General features: G+C 38.5%; 4 protein-coding genes and 1 non-coding gene across 5 annotated transcripts; 3 read left to right on the forward strand and 2 right to left on the reverse strand.

Moving 5' to 3' along the window:
• Positions 1-4,351: 4,351 nt before the first annotated feature.
• On the reverse strand, positions 4,352-5,407 carry LOC112095314. Its single transcript, XM_024177035.1, has one exon. It carries the CDS (start codon positions 5,405-5,407, stop codon positions 4,352-4,354), a length of 1,056 nt encoding a protein of 351 aa, XP_024032803.1.
• LOC112095332 lies at positions 5,043-5,149 on the forward strand. Its single transcript, XR_002903783.1, has one exon. It is a non-coding gene; the product is annotated as a small nucleolar RNA R71 (small nucleolar RNA).
• Positions 5,408-10,717: 5,310 nt separating the features above from the next.
• LOC21409218 (dirigent protein 8) lies at positions 10,718-11,573 on the forward strand. The gene has a single exon (XM_010114940.2). It carries the CDS (start codon positions 10,768-10,770, stop codon positions 11,347-11,349), a length of 582 nt encoding a protein of 193 aa, XP_010113242.1. The 5' UTR covers positions 10,718-10,767; the 3' UTR covers positions 11,350-11,573.
• A 2,099-nt stretch (positions 11,574-13,672) lies between these two features.
• Positions 13,673-14,429, forward strand: LOC21409219 (dirigent protein 19). Its single transcript, XM_010114941.2, has one exon. The coding sequence runs from the start codon at positions 13,732-13,734 to the stop codon at positions 14,314-14,316; it is 585 nt and encodes a 194-aa protein (XP_010113243.1). The 5' UTR covers positions 13,673-13,731; the 3' UTR covers positions 14,317-14,429.
• Positions 14,430-14,564: 135 nt separating this feature from the next.
• Positions 14,565-20,627, reverse strand: LOC21409220 (phosphoinositide phosphatase SAC7). Its single transcript, XM_024177110.1, has 21 exons — positions 20,486-20,627; positions 19,893-20,048; positions 19,713-19,796; positions 18,872-18,999; positions 18,692-18,783; positions 18,521-18,578; positions 18,360-18,416; positions 18,229-18,262; positions 18,016-18,096; positions 17,554-17,660; positions 17,321-17,407; positions 17,142-17,219; positions 16,917-16,987; positions 16,731-16,829; positions 16,098-16,197; positions 15,885-15,993; positions 15,664-15,736; positions 15,444-15,537; positions 15,177-15,269; positions 15,022-15,088; positions 14,565-14,912 (listed from the first exon to the last, which is right to left on the reverse strand). Exons 2-21 carry the CDS (start codon positions 20,038-20,040, stop codon positions 14,782-14,784), a joined length of 1,791 nt encoding a protein of 596 aa, XP_024032878.1. The 5' UTR covers positions 20,041-20,048; positions 20,486-20,627; the 3' UTR covers positions 14,565-14,781.
• Positions 20,628-21,260: the final 633 nt, after the last annotated feature.

The following is a 21,260-nucleotide window of genomic DNA, read 5'->3' on the forward strand; positions in this document are numbered from 1 at the left end:
GGTTTTCAACAAAGTGTGAAACAAGGGGGGTTTTTTTTTTTTTTTTTTTTTTTTTTTTTTTTTTTTTTAGTAACAGGAACAAGACATTAAGAGCTCAAGCTCTCCCTGCCCCCAAACTCAAAAATGAGCATTGTCCTCAATGATGCAAGAGGAACAAGGAAAGAGCAACGAAACTTCAATCACCCACCACCTTATCTCCCACACGAAGAAGGTGGGTATACTGCTGCAACAGCTAGGCTAGGGATGCTTAATGGGGATATAAAAGCTAAGAGAAGGGTTACAAGGAAAAAAGAAAAAAAATGTATAAGCTCAATGGGGTATGCTAGGGATATGTTCAGTTAAGGTCGGCTACAAGGCTCAAACTGTCCAAAGATAGCCTAAATCATTCCCTTGGTAAAGTGCTAACTTGAGATTTCGCCTCAAGAGTCATCAAGCAAGTTCTAGAGCTTATAAATAGTTTATTTAAAAATGACGCTCATGTACAAAATCTTACCCTAGGAAAACACTGAATCAATAACACAAGGTAGTGCATAATGGGAAAAATCACAAGCCAAGAGAAATCAATCAAACGAGTTACAAATCAACACAAGGCAAAATCTCCATATATATATGAGCTGCACAAATCAAGTTTTTTTTTTTTATGAGCTGCACTTCTCTTAACAATTTTTTAGCATGAGACTAAGAAAAATCATCACAAAGTATGCAATAATAATCAATCACAAATAAAGATAACTAATCAAGACAGGACAATGAAAAATAAAATAAATGAAAATTTATAACTAAGCGACAATGAGATATAGACGAGAGCGAGAGAAGAGGAAGGACTGCCCTGACTTAGCGCTGCCATTTTCATTCTCGCCACTTCCAGTTCACTACACTCCGCAGCGTCATTCTTCTGGTGGACGCTTCAGGTGCGGCAGATTTTCCTTTCTCTTGGCGCTTGGATGCGGCAGCCTCTTCAGGCTGCTGCTGCTCAGCTGGAGGCGAGGTTGGAGAGGGTGGTGCTGTTTCTTCCGTAGGGCTAGGCTCCTCATCCTCGGATGAGGAATTGCATAGATAGTGAGGAAATTTTGGAAAGGAATGGAACCTCCTGGAATTAGCCCTGAAGTGTTTCTGGAGAGCCAAATCCCTTTGCTTCGTATATTTCCAAAATTCCAGCATTTGCTGCGCAGATTCGTACTGCTGCACCTCCACCTGGCTGAGGCGCTGCTCCATGCTACTCAATCTAGCCACGATGTCAGGGCTGTGTGGCTCTACAGCAGGCTCTCCTAAGTGAGGTGTATTCGCTGCTGGGGCAGGAGTAGCTTCTTCTTCTTCTTGCGCGTCATCGTGCAGGAGCCGCGCAAGAATAAATGTGGAAATGGCTGCGGATGGCGGCTCTTTCGTTTCGTGCTCTTCAACGCTTACTCCATGAGCAATACATAACTGCGTGATTAATGATGGAAACCATAACCCCCTATTCTTACGCCCCGCATAGACGCCTACCTGCTGACGAATCATCCTTCCCACGTTTAGGGGCCTCCCCTTCATCATACAATACAGCAGAATGGCTCTCTCTTTGTGTACTAGGCGGTAGTGTGAGGAAGGCATCAGCCGGAACCTTAGAAAATGATACCAAATCTTCGGTCCCGGCTGGAGGCACTCCCTGGGAAATGTCATCGACCCTCTGGTTGCTCTCCGCCATTCAGTACCCCTCAACACAAAGTTCATTGATAACTTCATCCAACTGGTCCTCGTTTAAACTGTCTGCGAAGTTGTTGAAATGATCTTCGACATCCGGCAAGTTGTAGAGGCTGTTAATTACCTTAGATGTGAAGGGGATCAATTTTTCTCGGATGAAGATTATGTCAGGCTCTGCAGCATCGTAGTTGGCATAGAATTCGCGCACCAGCTGCACCGTCACCGCAGGCGGGTTATGGCAGAATAAATGCCATGTGTGCGCGGCGATAACTGAATGGATAAAGCTGGGGTAGCCTGAGGGCCGACCCCTTCTGTACACAAAACCTCTTTCCATATGCAATGCACGCTTATTCATGCACGCGTCGAAACGCTGCTCTGCCTCTGGGGACGCAAATTTTTTTACTTCAGCATTCTCTGTGGCCTGCTCCGATTCAGAACTATTTGAATCTGTTAGAATCTGCACTCCATTTCCCTTGCGCGCCTTGCTCTTAAATGGCATTTTTTTTAATGCCCGTACTTCATTCTCTACTCTAACTACCCTCTAAAATAAAATTGCCCACTCACTTTCCTTCCTGAAACTCCACAGGCCTAAAATCACCTTTCCTCTGTTCTCAACAATTCTTTGCTACAATAACACCCCCCTTCTCTGTTCTACCCTCCTTAAAGAGTATGGAGTTAGGGTAGAGTTCTTACTAACCTCAATGGCGATCTCGTCTGTGCTAGCGGCTGGCTGCTCCCCCAAACTCGCGTTGTATCACGTAGCGGAGATGGATGAGATTAGCTATTTGAGAGAATGCTGCGGGTGAGAGGATACAAGCTTGAAATCTTGGCGAGAATGGAGGAAAAAAAAATGGCAAGAGTGAGAGTGTGAGTGTGGTCTTCGAAGAAGAAGTGAGAGTGTATAAATACGGGTGAATTAGGGCTTTAGAAACATGCTAAACTCATTGTCATTTTTTTTTCTGAATGCTGCCCAGAATGCTGCAGCATTTTGTCATGGCATTCTGGGCTAATGTAAAATTTTTTTTTTCTCTGCTATCTGCAACGGATTAGCTCCTTTTGATCCTGCCAACCAATGAATTACACTCCCAATTAAAATATAAATGCAGAATAGCAAAATAAAACAAAAACAAAGGAACAAACAATGGGTTGCCTCCCATAAGCGCTTGTTTTTTAGTCATCAGCCTGACTACCTCCCTGGTTTAAGAATTAAGCCTCTTGCAGAGTGATGGACGTTTAGAGAGGCGCTCAGTAAAGAGTGGCACCCGCCCATAGTAAGTGTCATACAACACTACAAATGGGTCTTTGATTGTGATGCCTTCAAGCTTGGCATGATTTTTACAATTTAGGCACGTTGCATCAACAAGATTTGGCTTCGGAAGGTGATGGGCTTGATTGGAGAACTTCATTTTTGGTTCAGGCTCATAAAGAATGCAGTATGGTGGCGGTGATGATGATGGCCAAAATGGGTCGAATGGCGGTATGGATGTTAGAGCGATTAACGAGCTCAAGTTAATGATTTCTTGTTTTCTTTCATCCTCCTCTGACGACTCTTGCGCCTCAAATTTCCTTATAGGTCCTTGTGCTATTGTTTTGGTACCTAACCAAGCTAACTGCTCCATAGGTTCATCTTCAGCCTCGTCCAAATCTAATGATGAGGATAGCTGCAACAAGTCCGAATGGCTGCTACTCTCAAGCTCTTTAGCCACCAAAGAGTTAATGACTGATATTGCAGAACATTCCTCCACCTCAGTTGGAAACTCCATTGCCTTAAATACATTAAATGTCACATGCTCATCCTGCACTCGCATGGTTAGCTCACCTTTTTGCACATCAATTAGGGTGCGGCCTGTAGCAAGAAATGGCCTTTCCAAAATTATGGGCACTTCTCTGTCTACTTCATAATCAAGAATAATAAAGTCGGCAGGAAAAATGAACTTGTCCACCTTTACTAGTACATCCTCAATCTTTCCTTCGGGAAGTGCAATAGATATGTCTGCGAGCTGCAAAGACACTGTGGTAGGCCATGCTTCCCCGATTCCCAACTTCTTGAAAATGGACATCGGCATCAAATTTATACTAGCTCCCAAATCACATAAAGCCTTACCAAAATATTGGTTTCCAATTGAACATGGGATAGTGAAACTTCCCGGATCCTTCAGCTTGGGAGGGAGCTTATTTTGCAATATGGCGCTGCATTCCTCTGTCAAAGCCACTGTTTTGAATTCTCCAAACCGGCATTTTTTAGTGACCAAGTCTTTCATGAACTTGGCATAGTTTGGCATCTTTTCTAGGGCCTCAACTAATGGTATGTTGATGTGTAGCTGCTTCAAAACATCTAAAAACTTGCAGAACTGCCCATCTTGTTGCTATTTTTGGAAACGTTGTGGGAATGGCAGAGGTGGTCGGCTGCCACTAGAGTTGTTGGTGTTGGTTGCTCCTGAGTGCTGCGGTAATGCTGCAGCATTCTGAACATCAGAGTCCAGTTACTTACTCCTGGGCTGTTCTTCTTGCGGCAATGTTTTCTTCTCTCCCCCTTGGATTGAAGTGGGCTCTATGTGAGCAGCCAGAGGTTTTGCTTTTGATTCCAACTCCTTTCCACACCTTAGGTGATAGCTTTGCAGTGTTCTTTCCCGTCTCTTCGTGGATCTTCAGTATTGCTTGGGAGAGAACCTTAGGGCCTGTTGTTCAAAGAGTTTGCGATCTGTCTAACCTGATTTTCTAAATTCCACAGTGTTGCATCATGGCTCTGGATTTTGGCTTCACTCCTTGAAATAAACTCTTTTAACAAGCTCTCCAAAGAGTTAGATTGTTCCACGGCTTGAGTTCTTTGTTGTTGCGGTGGATATCCAGGTGGGTACGTGTTTCTGTGGTAGGCATTGGGTTGACTGGTACTTGCTCCCTGATTACTCCATGATAAGTTTGGATGTTGCCTCATCCCTTGGTTATGAGGATTTGAATAGTGATGACTACCCTTGTTGAAATTAGCAACATAGCATGCAGAGGCAGGGTTGGATGGGCAATCTTCATATTGGTGGCTATCTCCACAGTAAACACACGAAAAACCAGGGGTGTGCACTGCATTTACCCCTGCCGGTGTGTTTAATGCCTTTACCATATTCGTCAAAGATGACATTTGCGTTGAAAGAGCAGTGATGGCGTCAACCTCGTGAATTCCAGTGGCCTTCCTTGCATTATGCCTCTCGGTTGGCCATTGATAGTTATTGTTTGCCATCCTCTCCAAAATCTCATATGCGTCATTATAAGATTTGGCAAAAATGGCCCCCCCTGCTGCGGCATCCACTATAGTTCGTGTTTGCCCATTGAGACCATTATAAAATGTCTCCATTTGAATCCAGTGGGGGATCCCATGATGAGGGCACTTCCGCAGCAATTCCTTAAATCTATCCCACGCTTCATACAATGACTCCCCATCTGCTTGTTGGAACGAGGTTATGTCATTCCTCAACTTTGCATTCTTGGTTGGAGGGAAGTATTTCATGAGAAACTTTTCTGCCAATTCATCCCATGATGTCACTGAATCCGGAAGCAAAGAATTCAGCCACACTCGTGCCCTGTCCCTCAAGGAATAAGGGAAAAGCTTTAACCTCAATGTATCTTCAGTCACCCCCGGGAGCTTAAAAGCATCACTCACTTCCATAAATTGTCTGAGATGGATGTGAGGATCTTCAGTTGCCATGCCACTGAATTGCCCCACGGTCTGGAGCATTTAGAACATCACGGGTTTCAGCTTAAAATGAGGTGCCTGAATTGCTAGCCTCACTATGCCCGGGTTAAGTCCATGCAAAATGGGCACTGCATAGTCTCGAATGGCCCTTTTTCTATCATCAATCAGCTCTGGTTGTGGAACAGGGTTGTTGGCAATTGCTTGTTGCCCGTTGTTTCCTGCTGCCCCTTCTGCCATGTCTCTCACTCCTGCTAAGCCTTGTTGCTCCCTTCTCCTAGCTCGGAATGTTCTTTCTATTTCAGGATCTATAGGCAGCAACTCCAAGTCTTGCGGTGGATTCATGCAAGCAACTTAGTAACCTGAGGAATTAAGAACCAAATGAATGAGATTAAAAAGTAAACAAATGTAAAACAAATTAACTCCTGCAAATATTTTTATGATTTCAATTCCCCGGCAACGGCGCTAAAAACTTGTTGCATGATAATTATGCTCGCAAGTGCACGTGTCGCTAACAAGTAATAAAGTGTACACAAGTACGGATATCGATCCCACGAGGAATGAATCACCAAAATATGTGTCTGGAGTTGTATAATTAACAAAACAAGTAAATGATGAATGTGGTGAGAAATTCACTAAAATAATGTAAATAAAATGAATGCAAACTAAATACGGTCTAAAGTGACTAAGAGTAACAAGAATGTAATGATGGAATGTAATTCAGTGGTGTAAATGAGCTAGGCCTGCTAATTTCCCCTCTACTGCAAGTCTAACTAGAATGTTACCAAGAATGCTGCAGCATTCTACTATCCTGTTAACAGAAACTCGTTGATGCATAAAGTTCTTCCGAATTGATTATGACTGTGGTCCTTTAAGCTATTTCTGACACATTCCTATGTGAATCCAGCTCTAGGACTGCAGATTTAAGCTCAAGTTTCATTAAGTTATGCAAGGTGGATAATATATTCCTATACCATCCACTAATCAACAACTCAGCAAGTTCATTGAACAAGCATCATTCATGCTAATCCGATTAAAACTAACCCTTCCAGTATTAATCTCAATCTTGTATCCTAAGGTTGATGGCCAATCAAGAATAGAAATAAACATTAGCTCACATGAATGAACAGGAATAGTAGATTAATAGCATTTCAAAAACAACTTATCATTCTTACAATATTGGTTCCATTAGCAAGCCTAGCTACAACAACTTAGCTCATAATGATAGTTACAAGATCCAAAGCTCCAGTATAATCCATATCTAGAATTAGTAGCTAAATGACAACAAAAAGAGTTAAGCTAACAGAAGAAGAACAAGTTCAGCTGGATCTTGGATTCCTCTGTGGCTGGCCAATAATGTCCTTCAACTTCCAGCTCTCACGTCTCTGTATTTTCCTTCTAGGATGAATATTACTTGATGCTCTGGTTTCTTCAGCTTTCTTCCGAAGCTTTTTCCTCTCTGAATAATGCCTTTTTATGTTTTCTGGTGTCTTTTTACTCTCCTGTGTACTCTCTTATGTACTCTCCTCTTTTGGGAAACAGCAACTGTCTTCTTTTTATATTAATGCCCGATTCTCTCTCTACCTCTTTTTCTCCCCTGGCGGCTGCCAACTTGTCCTAAGAGAAACATTCCCTTCTAGGGCAACACAAGGGCTGAGGTGTCACTGCTGATGTGCACAGTGGACCCATTTGACACCTCCTCAGCCAGCTCACACGGATTCCTTTCTGTCTGCATTGTCTAGCTAGTGCGCTGACATCAATCAGCTGCCAACTAATCCCAGAATGTCGCCCAGAATGTTGCAGCATTTTAGTCCAGCAATTTCCTGCAAGGAACTCACATAGAATTAGCCAGTTTTTCACCTATTTTACTTCCAAATTACCAGCTTTCACTTCAAGAGGCGCAGCAATACGGAATTAGGCCAAAGTACATGCAACTCTACAAATCTAACTTAAAACAAACAATAAACGAGAACAATCACTCATGGACAAACAATTTTAGGCTACAAAACCAGTGGATAACTCTAATTTCTTAGAGTTATCACTCCCACCTTTCCATATCCCTCTTTTCATTAGAGGTACTCTTATCCGTAACAGGTGGAGGAGAATTAACCCTTAACGCAAGGTCGAGATTCATGACTCCGAGAACTATCAAGAGGTTCTCTTGCCATGGCTTAAAGTTAGAGCCATTCAGCATAGAAATAGAGTTGATGTTGGCAGTAATATTAGCAGGAGTTATAGCTAAACAGAGAACAACAAACAAACAAACAAAACAAGCTCACATAAGTCCCAAAACAAAAATTAAATTCAAATAAAGGTAAACCCCATCTCAAGATACAGGTACTCCCTTAACATTTCATCTTTGGACAAAATGTTAACTTGTAAGTGATATCTTGGTGTAGTAATCAAACACTGATAATAAGAACACGTCAAACAATAAATCTTCTTTTGGGCCGATTTATTGTTCAGATGTAAAACTGAATAATTATCATGTGTTTATTACCACAGGTACACATGTAATTTTGTTAAATATTGACCTTCTTTTGGGCCGATCAATATTCACATAAGTTACATATACACAAGTGTTTATATTCCAAAATAAATTAATTTTCACAAGAGAGGTCACTTTGGTGACATGTTGCTTTAATTAATTCATCTGAAAATATATATAACCATACCAATATATGAATTTAAAATTACACTTAAAAAAAAAAGTCAAAGTCAACGGTCAAAGTCAACGGTCAAACTTTGACCGGTCAAGTCAATGGCATGACCAGGTGGGGGCTGGACCGGGTCAGGTAAACCCAACCCGGATCCTAAACCAGCCCCATTTTCTTTCTGGGTCACAGGCCCAGTTCTAAGGGCCTGAAGGCCCTTTCACCTTTTTTTTTTTTTTTTTTTTTTAATGGCTGTGGGCTTTCGCCCACAGCCTAGTCTCCTGTCACAAGCCCAATTGGGCCCGTGTATCTCAAAATGGCCAGAAGGCCTGTACCCTTTTTTTTTTTTTTAAATGGCTGTGGGCTAAGCCTACAGCCAGCTTCATGTCACGGGCCCCATTGGGCCCGTGCATCTCAAACCCTAGGGGTCTGTTCGACCCCTAGGTGAACTGGCGGCCAAATGGCCACCAGTTGCAGAAACCTCAGCCAGACAACCGAGGTTCATGTTTTTCGGCAGCCCAAGAGCTGCGTCGGAATACCCAGACGCCAGCGGCAGCAAGAACGGCTGCCGGCTCAATATCTAGAAGATTTTTTTTTTTTTTTTTAAAGAAAAACTCCTTATGCGGCAGCCATGGCTGCCGCTTTTCTCCATTCTGCCACGGCCACAGGCAACGGCTGTCCCTTGCCGGCGCGGCCAAAGGCCGCACCTTACTCACAGAGCCGACAGCGACAGAGGCTACCACCGGCCAAAGTGTTGATTTGGGTTCAATAAACCCAAATTCCCAAAATTGTCCGAAAAGGTTCTATAACCGTAAGAAAAAATTTGTTCTCAAATCCAACAATCCCAAACTGAAATTATTAAATTTAAGAACACCAAACATATCACGATAGATCGATAATAAATTTGATTCTCAATGATTCAACATGAAGAGGCTCTGATACCACTTGTTAGAAATCAAAGATTTGGTGAAAACCACCACCCAAAAGCCAAGAACATTCATGTTAGATCATCAAGAATTAATAAATCTGTAAGCGGAAGCGTACCTGAATCCATATTGCTTGATTTCTCTCTAGAGTCGTGCAGTTTGTCTTCCAGATCAACACGTTTTCCTAGAGAACCCTTTAACTTTCTCTCTGTACTCTTTCTGATGATGAGATGTCAGAATGAATGAAATGATACGTGTGATTTGGAGACCATAAAGGCCATTTATTGATAACTTCCCTGTTATCTTTTGGTATTTCTATTTTAGTCCATCATAAAAATAGAAATTACCCTTAAGTCTCTACACATTAAAGACCCACACCCTATTAGATACATTAAAGCCCAAAATATCTAAACCTTAGTAGATCACTTCTAATTAGGCTTAACCTTATATGACAGCCCGTAACACATAATTATTCACATATAAGCCTAACGTTGGATTAAGGATCCAACAGATATTGCAACTAGAACTTTCAGTGGTTTGATTGAAGAAGATGCTGAAGTGAGAGAGAAGCAAAGGAAGCTTCTTAGTATAAAGCTGGTAGATGTGGAGAAGCATATGTACATGGGAGTAGCACCTGATCCAGACATCTTAGTCCGCAGTTCAGGCGAAACCCGCCTCAGCAATTTCCTTCTTTGCCAAAGCGAAGCAAAGGAAGCTCATGTACATGCTGAAATAACTCATTCTTTTATCTACATTGTACTCAATACTCAGACAGTGAGATAGAAAATAATGCTTGGATCAAGTTAAATAAAAAAAAAAGAGAATAATCCTTTTGAGGTGGAAGTTTAGACAAGGATTGCACCATGCTTATCATGGTATTATAGTTGGTTAATGTACATGTACATGCTTTTTCTAATAATAATAATAATAAAAAAAACAAAACTCTCATTGGAATATGCCATATTCCTTTTGTTTGGTCTCAAAATTCTAACACCATATGGAAATTCAATCCTTTTGAGGTGGAAATTCAATCCACATGCTTTTTCTATAAAATAAAATTAAAAAAAAAAAAAAAAAAAAAAAAAAAAAAAAAAAACTCACTGGAATATGCCATATTCCTTTTGTTTGGTCTCACAATTCTAACACCCATTTGGAAATTCAGTCCACAAGTATGACCTCCTTTTCTCTTAGTCAATTCTGAGGAATGAATAGAGAAGACCATACTTCTCCTGTATTTATTAGGGAATAATTAAAAATTATAATTTATCATTGTTGGTGATACAATCACATATGTAGTAATAAATCAAAACTGACACATAATAATATGAGATCTAATTATTATATTTTTTTTATCATGTACGTTTTTTTATTTTTCCGTCACGTTTATAGTGACAGTGATGTATCTTGGGTGATGATAAATAACAATAATCAAGCTTAAAAAAAAAAAAAAAAAAAGCCATCCATTTCCTTTGTTGCTTGTTGCCACCCAATCTATTGCATAGTTCCACGGCTGCTCAAGCTTTTGAAAAGTAGCCGCTCAACAAAAGTCTCTTACACACGGTTTAGTCTCAAGACATGACATTAAAATGGAGTCTCTTTTGCAGTCACCTTTGACGGTCTTGATCAAAACCCTCTAGAGTGTGTTTTTCGTGTAATAAAGGCTTGACTGTGTTGTGCTGACCAAGTCATACTTTCTAGTTCACGTTGAGACAATTTTATCACCAAAGAACCTTAAATTAATGCCCTACCGATGTTATATAAGCATGGCTTGCCTAAGCAAAAGACATGTATAAGTGATCTTCACTATAACACTCCAAAGACTACAATGGTTTCTTCTTTGCATACCTTTATTCTTGTTGTTGTCCTGTTTGCCCTCTTCTCAATTCAAACTGCCATGTCTACTTCTCACCACCACCACCACCACCACCACCAACACGAAATCAAGTTCATCCACTTTGCGCTCTTTCAACACGAAACCATAAACAAAACCGGGTATTTCATAGTGAAAGGTGTGGCCGGGGCCAACGTTTCTCAGACAACAACGCCTTTCGGAACCTTGTTCGCCTTTCAGGACCCCATGACCATCAAAGCGAACAGGTCTTCAAAAGTGGCCGGCATTGCAGAAGGAACTTCCATCACTTCCAGCTTAGATGGCCTCCGCAGCCTTTCTATAGCCTCTATCACTCTCCGCCTGAAGCACCACAGTGGCTCAATATCCATAGTCGGAAGCACGCACAACACCAAGCCCTCGGACCATCCGGTGGTGGGAGGCACCGGTGACTTCACTTTTGTGCAAGGCTACGTTACCTCCTCCCCCGTCAATCTCAAGGGCATCACAGTCACCTACAAGATTGAATTTCACCTCTACTGGCCTCCCTATGCGACTCAGCTTCAAGCCTCCTCCTAGACTTGAATTTCACCTCTACCGGCCTCCGCACGCGACTCAGCTTCAAGCCTCCTCCTAGACTCTTGCTCCGTTTCTGCTAGTCTTATTTCACCTTTTCAATGTCCAATTCATCCAGATTTATGCTTTGTTACCCATCTTTATCTTTCCTCTAAATTTTAATGCCATGCGATAGTTTAGATTGTCCAGACATTAAATAGGAAATAAAAAGCACGATTGTTTTTTAAGGAATCGGATTCAAACATGATCATTAGAATGAATAAAATAAGGTTCCAGTAACAGTCTAGAGCTTTCAGTTTGAACAAGCCAAAAATAAATAAATAAATCAATCAATCAATCAATTTATACAAAAAGAATGACAACAACAACAGAAGAGCAGTCTGCCAAACCAACTACTGTTTATAGCGTGTGGTATATAAAGCAAATATATTAAGAATGCAACTTGAAAGAACGGAGATAAACGAGCAACAAGAGCGGGAAAGTGAACAGGAAAAGTGATTCCTTCTGACCCAGATCTAAGACCGAGGCTTATTATACCTCCCATTAGTAAGTCATAACCTATACACTCTGTGCATTCATTTTCCACCGTTTTAATATCTTTTTGCTTTTCACGTTAACGGCGAAACTCCCCATTAACGTTGGAAATTATATTCCATGCAGTAATGCAATATTACGTTGCCACATTTCTCCTTTCTCCAACAAGCAAACCACCTTCGAATTCATTTATAGGATATCCCGCAATTCAGGTATTGTAAATAAAACTAGGTAATTTGTTCACTTATTTCACGTATACTTGTTTTGAAAGTAAAACGCTACATTAATGTCGTCGCTCTTATACAATGATACATCATCTTATCATTTTAGTGAGTTAAATTACTTAAATGCCCCAACCCGAATAAAATACTATTTTCGACCCTGCAACCCGCCTGCATTCTTATCCAGCTGTCCATCTCTCATATAAAGGAAAGAAAAAGACATCTGCCACTTGCCTCCCCTGAGGAACGCCTGCCCCATTCTCTCTATTACATATACTTCCAAAGGCTGCTCCATATATATATATATATATATATATTTGTTTATGTAATATATATGTTGTCTTAATATTATATCAAAATAAAAAATATGGACTTTTAAGTCCAGGGCTGAGGGATCCACGATACAGTCATCCTTGGCCTTACGACTAATAGGAGTCCAACAAGCTACAATACCTTATTATTATTGGCCCCCGCCAAAAACAAAGAAAATAGAGGACAACCGAAAAAGTCAAAAAAAATATCTTTTTTCTTTCTTTCTCTCCTTTTAGAAAAGGAAGAAAAAAATGTGGCTGTTTGGTCTATTTGTCAAGTGAAATAAAATAAAAACCAAAAACCTTTAAAAAATGAGCACCATATCCAACACAATATTTCAGACCACCTCACATTTAGGAGACATTTGATTCATGAATTAAAATCATGTGATTAGAGTTATTTTTAAATTATGTGTATTTTTTATGAGAAAAAATACTGTAATAAATCATGAATCGTGATTCAAATCATAATTTGAATCCTCCAAACAAACGTCCCCTTATATTCTCACACAGCAAAAAGCACTTCATTACCTTCAAGGTGGCAGCAGAATATTGGGCAATCACCAAATTGGAAAATCATACCCTTTTGACGTCTTATGAAAACGACAACGTCAAGGAAAACATCCCACAGCAAAATTACAAATATGACCTCCTTTTCTCTTAGTCAATTCTGAGGAATGAATAGAGAAGACCATACCTCTCCTATATTTATTATTAGGGAATAATTAAAAATTATAATTTATCATTATTGGTGATACAATCACATATGTAATAATAAATCAGAACTGTCACATAATAATGTATTATGAGACTTAATTATTATATTTTTTTATCATGTACGTTTTTTTATTGTACCATCACGTTTATAGTGACAGTGATGTATCTTAGATGATGATAAATAACAATAATCAAGCTTAAAAAAAAGAAGCCATCCATTTGCTTTGTTGCTTGTTGCCACCCAATCTATTGCATAGTTCCACGGCTGCTGAAGCTTTTGAAAAGTAGACGCTCAACAAAAGTCTCTTACACACACGGTTTAGTCTCAAGACATGACATTAAAATGGAGTCTCTTTTGCCGTCAATTTTAACCAACCCCAACCTTTGACGGTCTTGATCAAAACCCTCTAGAGTGTGTTTTCCGTGTAATAAAGGCTAGACTGTGTTGCGCTGACCAAGTCGTACTTTCTAGTTCACGTTGAGACAATTTTATCACCAAACAACCTTAAATTAATGCCCTACCGATGTTATATAAGCATGGCTTGCCTAAGCAAAAGACATGTATAATTGATCTTCACTATAACAGTACTCCAAAGACTACAATGGTTTCTTCTTTGCATACCTTTGTTCTTGTTGTCCTGTTTGCCCTCTTTTCAATTCAAACCACCACGTCTACTTCTCACCACCATCACCACCACCACCACCACCACCAACACGAAATCAAGACCATCCACTTTGCGCTCTTTCAACACGAAACCATAAACAAAACCGGGTATTTCATAGTGTCAGGTGTGGCCGGGGCCAACGTTTCTCAGACAACAACGCCTTTTGGAACCTTGTTCGCCTTTCAGGACCCCATGACCATCAAAGCGAACAGGTCTTCAAAAGTGGCCGGCATTGCAGAAGGAACTTCCATCACTTCCAGCTTAGATGGCCTCCGCAGTATTTCTATAGCCTCTATCACTCTCCGCCTGAAGCACCACAGTGGCTCAATATCCATAGTTGGAAGCACGCACAACACCAAGCCCTCGGACCATCCAGTGGTGGGAGGCACCGGTGACTTCACTTTTGTGCAAGGCTATGTTACCTCCTCCCCCGTCAATCTCAAGGGCATCACAGTCACCTACAAGATTGAATTTCACCTCTACTGGCCTCCCTACGCGACTCAGCTTCAAGCCTCCTCCTAGACACTTGCTCTGTTTCTACTAGTCTCATTTCACCTTTTCAATGTCCAATTTATCCAGATTTATGCTTTGTTACCCATCTTTATCTTTCCTTTAAATTTTAATGCCATACGATAGTTTAGATTGTCGATTAACAATAAACAGGAAATAAAAAGCACGATTGTATTTTAAGGAATCGGATTCAAACATGATCATTAGAATGAATAAAATAAGGTTCCAGTAACAGCCTAGAGCTTCCAGTTTGAACAAGCCAGAAATAAATAAATCAATCAATCAATCAATCAATTTATACAAAAGGAATGACAACACCAACAGAAGGGCGGTCTGCCAAACCAACTACTGTTTATACCGTGTGCTATATAAAGCAAATATATCGAGAATGCAACTTGAAAGAACGGAGATAAACGAGCAACAAGAGCGGGAAAGTGAACAGGAAAAGTGATTCCTTCAGAACTTGGTGACCCAGATCTAAGACCGAGGCTTGTAAAGACGAGGCCGGTTGCAGAAAACCCGTCCATTGGCTCTCACAAATGCTGCTAAGGCCACACTTAGGCTTGCCCACAATATTGAAAAGAATAAATGCCGAAAGTCATTCCGAACTGCACACAGATGAATAAAAAACAAATAGGGTGATTCACCTATAGCTTGCTTCAAAAAGGGATGACAATATATATTTCGCCACAAGAACAAAAAGAAAACTCAACGCACCTTGCCTAAGTGACATTGTAGCAAAGAAGAATCCCATTAGAACAAAGAATAAAGCGAGCGGAAATGACTGCAACAAATAAACACTATCGAAATAAGATGCCAAGAAAAGCAACAGAATGGTTAGAACAACCAATGCACATGCCATAAATACTCACAGCTACAGCCTCAAGGCCTCCCTTTTGCGATGGGGGGCTCATTTCTCTGCTCACCGAAACAATGTAATGTCCTTGGAGGAGATCAATTGCATCCTTAAGGAATGAGCCAAAAGATTCCAAAAACAAGAAAAAGGTAAGTAAATTGAAAATACAGTTATCTTGTACACATGATAGTCACTCAACCGGTGGTGGATGAGAAGACGACCGGTATTCAAGCGTTTCATCTAAAAAAAGGGCAATGGAATGACGATCTAAAAGGGCACTAACCTGTTTTGATCCATCACGGAAGTTATTTAAATAGTAACGTACAAGGGAATTCCATCCATCCTTGAGGATCCCATTGACTGTCCGCTGGCCGCATCTACCAATCCAACACGATCACAAATTCAGATATGAAGGAATCAATCTAAGTTATTCTGTATAAAAGTTTTTTAGCTCAAGAATGCATCACATGCATAAATACAAAAGTAGATCCATGTAAAAGTACCTGACAAAATCTCCTTTCAAGGCAGGAGTACCAGAGTATTGAATGCTTATGTCATCCCCATGATTAGCCCACACTAAAGAAACAGAACAAGGTAAAGAGAAAAATTCAGAATTTCACATGCTTAGAATAGAATGCTTCCAATCCAAGAGGCAAGTATATACATCAGAAACACTATAAGTTGGTAAGATTAAAGAATACCAAGTGTGGTAATAAGAACATACATATTTTAAACTTTTCATCAAAGTTTGGATGTGAGCTAATAGTCTCTTCAGCGCCAAAAACACCAAGCCTTCTAAGTTGGCTTTCCAACATCTTTCGACCTATCATGCTCTGCAACCACAAGTCCATAAGGGTGAGGATATATGCTGTAAAACTGATGAAAACAAAACTAGACAGAACAATATTTTCTTAACAAAATGTATACCCACACCCACCTGAGTTACATTTGTACGGTCTAAGCAATCAATACAATTGGTCCTTACAACTCCAAGCTGTTCCTTCATTTTCTCAGCCTTTTCATTCAATAAGAAATACCTAGAAATTTCAGTTCAGAAAATCATGAGACGATGGCATAACCGTGTAGGCGTAAAGTACTATTCCATGATTTTGCAGTAAACACAGGTATAAGAATTTCAACAGGAGATAATATAGCATATAACCTAGCATGAAAATAAAAGGTTGGGAGAAACAAATTAAATAGCTCATTAAATGAACCACCACTTAACACAACCAACTCATTGTTTTCCCACAAACTCTAACACTCTTATCTGTTGAATTAAGAAAATATAATAATTTGATTACTATTTACTGGGTATATTACTGAAGACTGTCTATACTGATTTTTCAGTTCGACACACATGAGGAGAACCTAAGCACATAAATGTACATTGAAGCACACTAGATCTCAAGTGTGTATGATTGCTTGAGTTTATTTAGCAGAACACAGCAAATTAAGTAGCCAGCTATGCATGAAGGCCTATTTTTCTCCAAATGAACTAATTGAGCAACAAATATTCAACTGTATCTGTAAGAAGTACTAAGTAAAAACCATCTGAAGGAAAACATACCCATTTCTATCGAGAAAATCTGCAATTTGCTCATAAAGGATGGAGAGGCGCTCGAAATGAACATGCCCACAAATGCGATGAAAATCAAAGTGCAAATATCTGCAGCATAAAATAGATGTCAAAATTAAATAAGACCAAATAGTTTCAGATATGCAGCTAAAAAGATGAGAGGAAAAGAAATTTTACCTTACATCATCACTAATGACATGTTGCACAGCGCTTGCAAATTTTTCACACAAGCGTCCCTCACCTCCATGCTGGTAATTGTGAAATGCGTCATAATTAATTAACAGCAGCACAACTAATTTCTATTGGCTTTAGCCAGGTGTAATGTTTCACAAGTATAAAAATTCAGATACTTCTATCTAGCGTGGAAAAGAAAAGAACCCAAAAAAAAAAAAAAAGGTGCACCTTGTTGACAAGATTAACTGCTAAAACAGCCCCATATTTCTTTCTTAAATCCAAAAAATGTCGCTCTACTACTTTGGGCTGCAGACAAGATCAATACACCAGCAGTCAAATACAGCTAAAAAGTAGTAGATGCAGAATCAAACTGGCATGCAAGAGAAACGTAATAGATGCAAACTCACAGCTTCCTCTGGTTTCACAAGCTCAAACTTAGGCTTATATGTCAAATCAACAATTTGCTCCCACAACAATGGAATTGAACCACGAACCTGCAAAAGAATTAGCAGAACAAATAACACAAGACATCTTAGATCCAATAATATGTTCCAGGACAGTTACCACAGCTTCACAAAAGAGAATTTCCAGTGCCTTTTACTAAAGTAGTAGGAATATAGGAACTATAAGTAAATTTTACCTGCACAAATGATGCTGTAAAGCCATTCAACTGCATAATTTGCTCAGTTTCCACAAAATTTGCAACATACCCGTCAGGATCAACTCCTCTTCTCCACATACGAGTTCCTTCAAGAACATGCGAGTTATTTTGCAGAATATAAAGACGAAGTGCTTACTGCTTTATTTATTTATTTTTTTTTTTTTTTGAAGAAATGCTGGAAATTCTTTTTTCTTTCCTTTTTATTTTTTCCCTAATAACACAATTATAGTTTATACAAGGTCGTTTTGATTTTCAAGAAATTGACATTTCTCCATTGTCGTCATAAAATAGTTGCAAACCATAAATTTCACTGATGTGCAGATTACCAATAGTCAATGCCTTTAAGTTCCTCAAAGTTTGCTATTCTTATTTGTTAGATTTTTTTTGTATTTGTTAGTTGTCATTCAGCAAATTCAGAAGGGTGATATGAGCTTTAAATACCATTTCTCCTTGTGCATCTCCTAGCAATTAGGGTAACATCAATAACATTTTTCCCTATTGCTGCTTGAAAGTGCTGAAAGGCTGATCATGAATCCATTAAGGAGAACTTTCCAAGAAAGACAGAATTTACAGATAATATACCAATCATGCAACAGTTAAACTAATCAAGATTGCAGCGAAAAGGTGAAAAAGCGATAATAGAATAAAGGATACTCCCTTGGATAACAGGAAGTAAGAAGGGGTCAAGCTGCAAAGATGGAAATAATAAAAATGTCAGCCAAAAGTTACTACAAAACATAAAAGTTATCAAGCTGGTAAAATATAACAATTGGGCAAAAGTCAACCTTGTTATCTATGAGTACTTCTAACATGTAATTGTTCCAGAGAAATCTAGGTTCTGCCTGTGGAAAAAAAAAAAGAAACATTGGAAATGTGAGAAAGACTTTCTACGTAGTGGAACCATCATTGTAAAAGAAAGAGGGAGTACCGCAGAATCAAGGTTTACCTGTCTCCAAAGAGGGAGCAGCTTAGATTCATCACCCAAATCATGCAATTTTTGTAAACTGTATACACAGAAGATACAAAAATAAGAAGAATTTCTTCTTAAATATTCAAATTGAAAAAAAAAATCATCTAAACCTAATTTCTTTTCTTATAATACTAAAGAAAAATTCACCTGAGGGTTAAATTAGTGTCATATGAGAAAAATAAACCAGAAGTCCTTTCTGCGATGTTTAGCAGCGCAGAAAACTCAGATTCCATCTTTTTCTGTCAACGAAATGATTATGTACCAAGTATAGAATTAGAAGCCACTCAAATAAGAGACAAGAAATGGGGAAAGCAGTAGCAGATTTACCTGTTGTGCATTGGAGTTCTTCAGAGAATGGTCACAAGGAAAAACTTCCAAAGATAAAATCTTGAAAATGGGATGACCCAAGTAAGATCCAACACATTCACGCTCAGTTATGACAATTAAATATGACCCTGAAAGCATAATCATATCATAGCTATTAGACAAGCTGGAATTTACATAAAGTAATCAGAAAGGGCAAATCACAAAATCCTCCGCTGGTTTTAAGTAAAGATGTTGTATATTATATTCTCTACAATTACAAAATACCTCTCCATATTGTCAATCTCTTCAAAATCTATCATCAATATTCCGCAATATTTCGATCATGCCCTAACTTTTAACCGTGAAATACACTCATATTTCAAACTAAACCTCAAAGAAAGCAAAAAACTTCTACAATACTATATAAATTCATAACTTTATGTATTTTAAAGTTTCAAAATGCATTAAACTGGATCACAAGCTTGGTTCATTTGGAAGAAAAAAGACAAGATACAAATTACAAACTGATATAAGAGTAAAAGAGAGATAAATAGTTTTAAAAAAAAAATACACTGTAGTCTTAGTTTAGTTTATGCCCTCTATAAAAATTTTCTCGCTCCGCCACTAGTTTTCTTCACAACTATTCTCAAATTTGTTTGAAGGCAATCATCATATTCATATCTGATGTTAATCAAATGTCGCACCCCAAGGTAAAATTTTAAAAGGATTGGCAGTGAACTATTAGTAAAGAATTGAAGGTTGATAATTGCATTATCACTTAAACTGAAAGGATTTAGTAATTTCCCCATAATCCAATCAAAACCAATCTGATTGTGATGGAAATCTTAGAAGATGATCTTACCAGCCAAGAGCTTCAGCAAGCCAACTAGACCGAAAATAGTCTGAATCTTTGGTGCCCTAACAGAAGAGCAATCTGGAAGCTCATCTGGAGCAAAATTATCCAATATATATATATATATATATTAAACACATAATTGAAAATAATAATAAAGAAAAGCCATGAATTACAGATTAGTTATACCGATGAGATTCAAAGAGGCATCATGGCGATTAATGGACAAAGAAGCAGCAGAAGAGCCGTCAGTTGGCTCAATCACATACTCATTCGGAAACTCCCATAATCTCATCCGAGAGTACAACTTCTGCGAAGAATCTGCTTTCTCCATCATTGTAATTTCTGCGGATTATCAACAATTTTTAACACCAAATTAGCACTAAATTAAAACAAAATAAAGAAAAATCAACACAAAAGTAAAATATCTCCAAATTAACACAAAATCAAAACCAACACAAGTTCTCTTATTTAATCAGTGTGGATTTCAGCACCAAATTTACACAAAAAGTAACACAAGTTCTGTTCTTTAATCAATTTCGAAAGCAAAAAAAAAAAAAAAAGCTTTTCCTGATAAGACTTTGAGTTTTGAATCAAAAGGGAACTCTCTCCAATGCTGATACAATAACAAATTATAACACAAAATTAACGCAAGATGAACACAGATTAACGCAAGTTTTGTCTCTTTTTTTTTCCCGTTAGTTAATATGATGAAAAGAGAAAAAATTTCAAGCTTAGTGGAGAGAAGTTATAATTCATGAGAATAGAATCAAATTTCATACCTGATCTGACCTTAATTGATTCCAGGGAAGCAAATTGAAGAATCAAAATGTTAATCTTAATTAAGTGGAGTTAATTAGGACAAAGTAAAACACAATTGTTTTCAGATTTGAGATTTGAGATTCTGTTGGGCCACTTTGCCTTTTCTGCTCAAACTTCGGTGGAAAATAATAACCCAGAAGGCAAACACTTTATTAAATTGAATTTTTAAAAAAATAAATAAAATTACATACGTGGAGGGCTACTATTGGTTGGTCGCTAGCTGAGACGCGTTCAAACGTTTGAAGTTTAGAACAGATCTGAATACTTGTGGTGGACATTAGCCTCACTATAAAAAGTTATATTTAATTTTTTATATTATAATAAAAAATTTTCACATAAAATTATATCTCAATTTAAATTAAAAATTTAAATTAATAAACTAAATTAGATTATTTTTTATCTTTATTATTATAATGAGGATTTTATTTTTGTCGCATGGATAATTGATAATGGGTGGTGGAGAAAAAAAAAGATTAAATAGAGTTAATTTGCAGAGATTTTAAGGAAATGTTATGCGAAGGATTATACGGTAATGGTGCAAAAGAAAAAAAGTTATTATTCAACCAATTAAATCCAAGTCAAGTCATAACGTTAATTTTGAATAATTGTATGCATACCAATAAGGTGCTTTTTATTCTGTCAGTGAATTTTCTTTAAATTGTTGTTTAGTATAAAAAGCTCATTCTTTTTCACCAAAGGTAGGATTTTTATAAATATAGTTCAAGTAAATGCTTA

The sequence above is a fragment of the Morus notabilis genome, unplaced genomic scaffold (assembly GCF_000414095.1).
Source record: "Morus notabilis unplaced genomic scaffold, ASM41409v2 Scaffold384, whole genome shotgun sequence".
In the NCBI taxonomy this organism is placed as follows: Eukaryota; Viridiplantae; Streptophyta; class Magnoliopsida; order Rosales; family Moraceae; genus Morus; species Morus notabilis.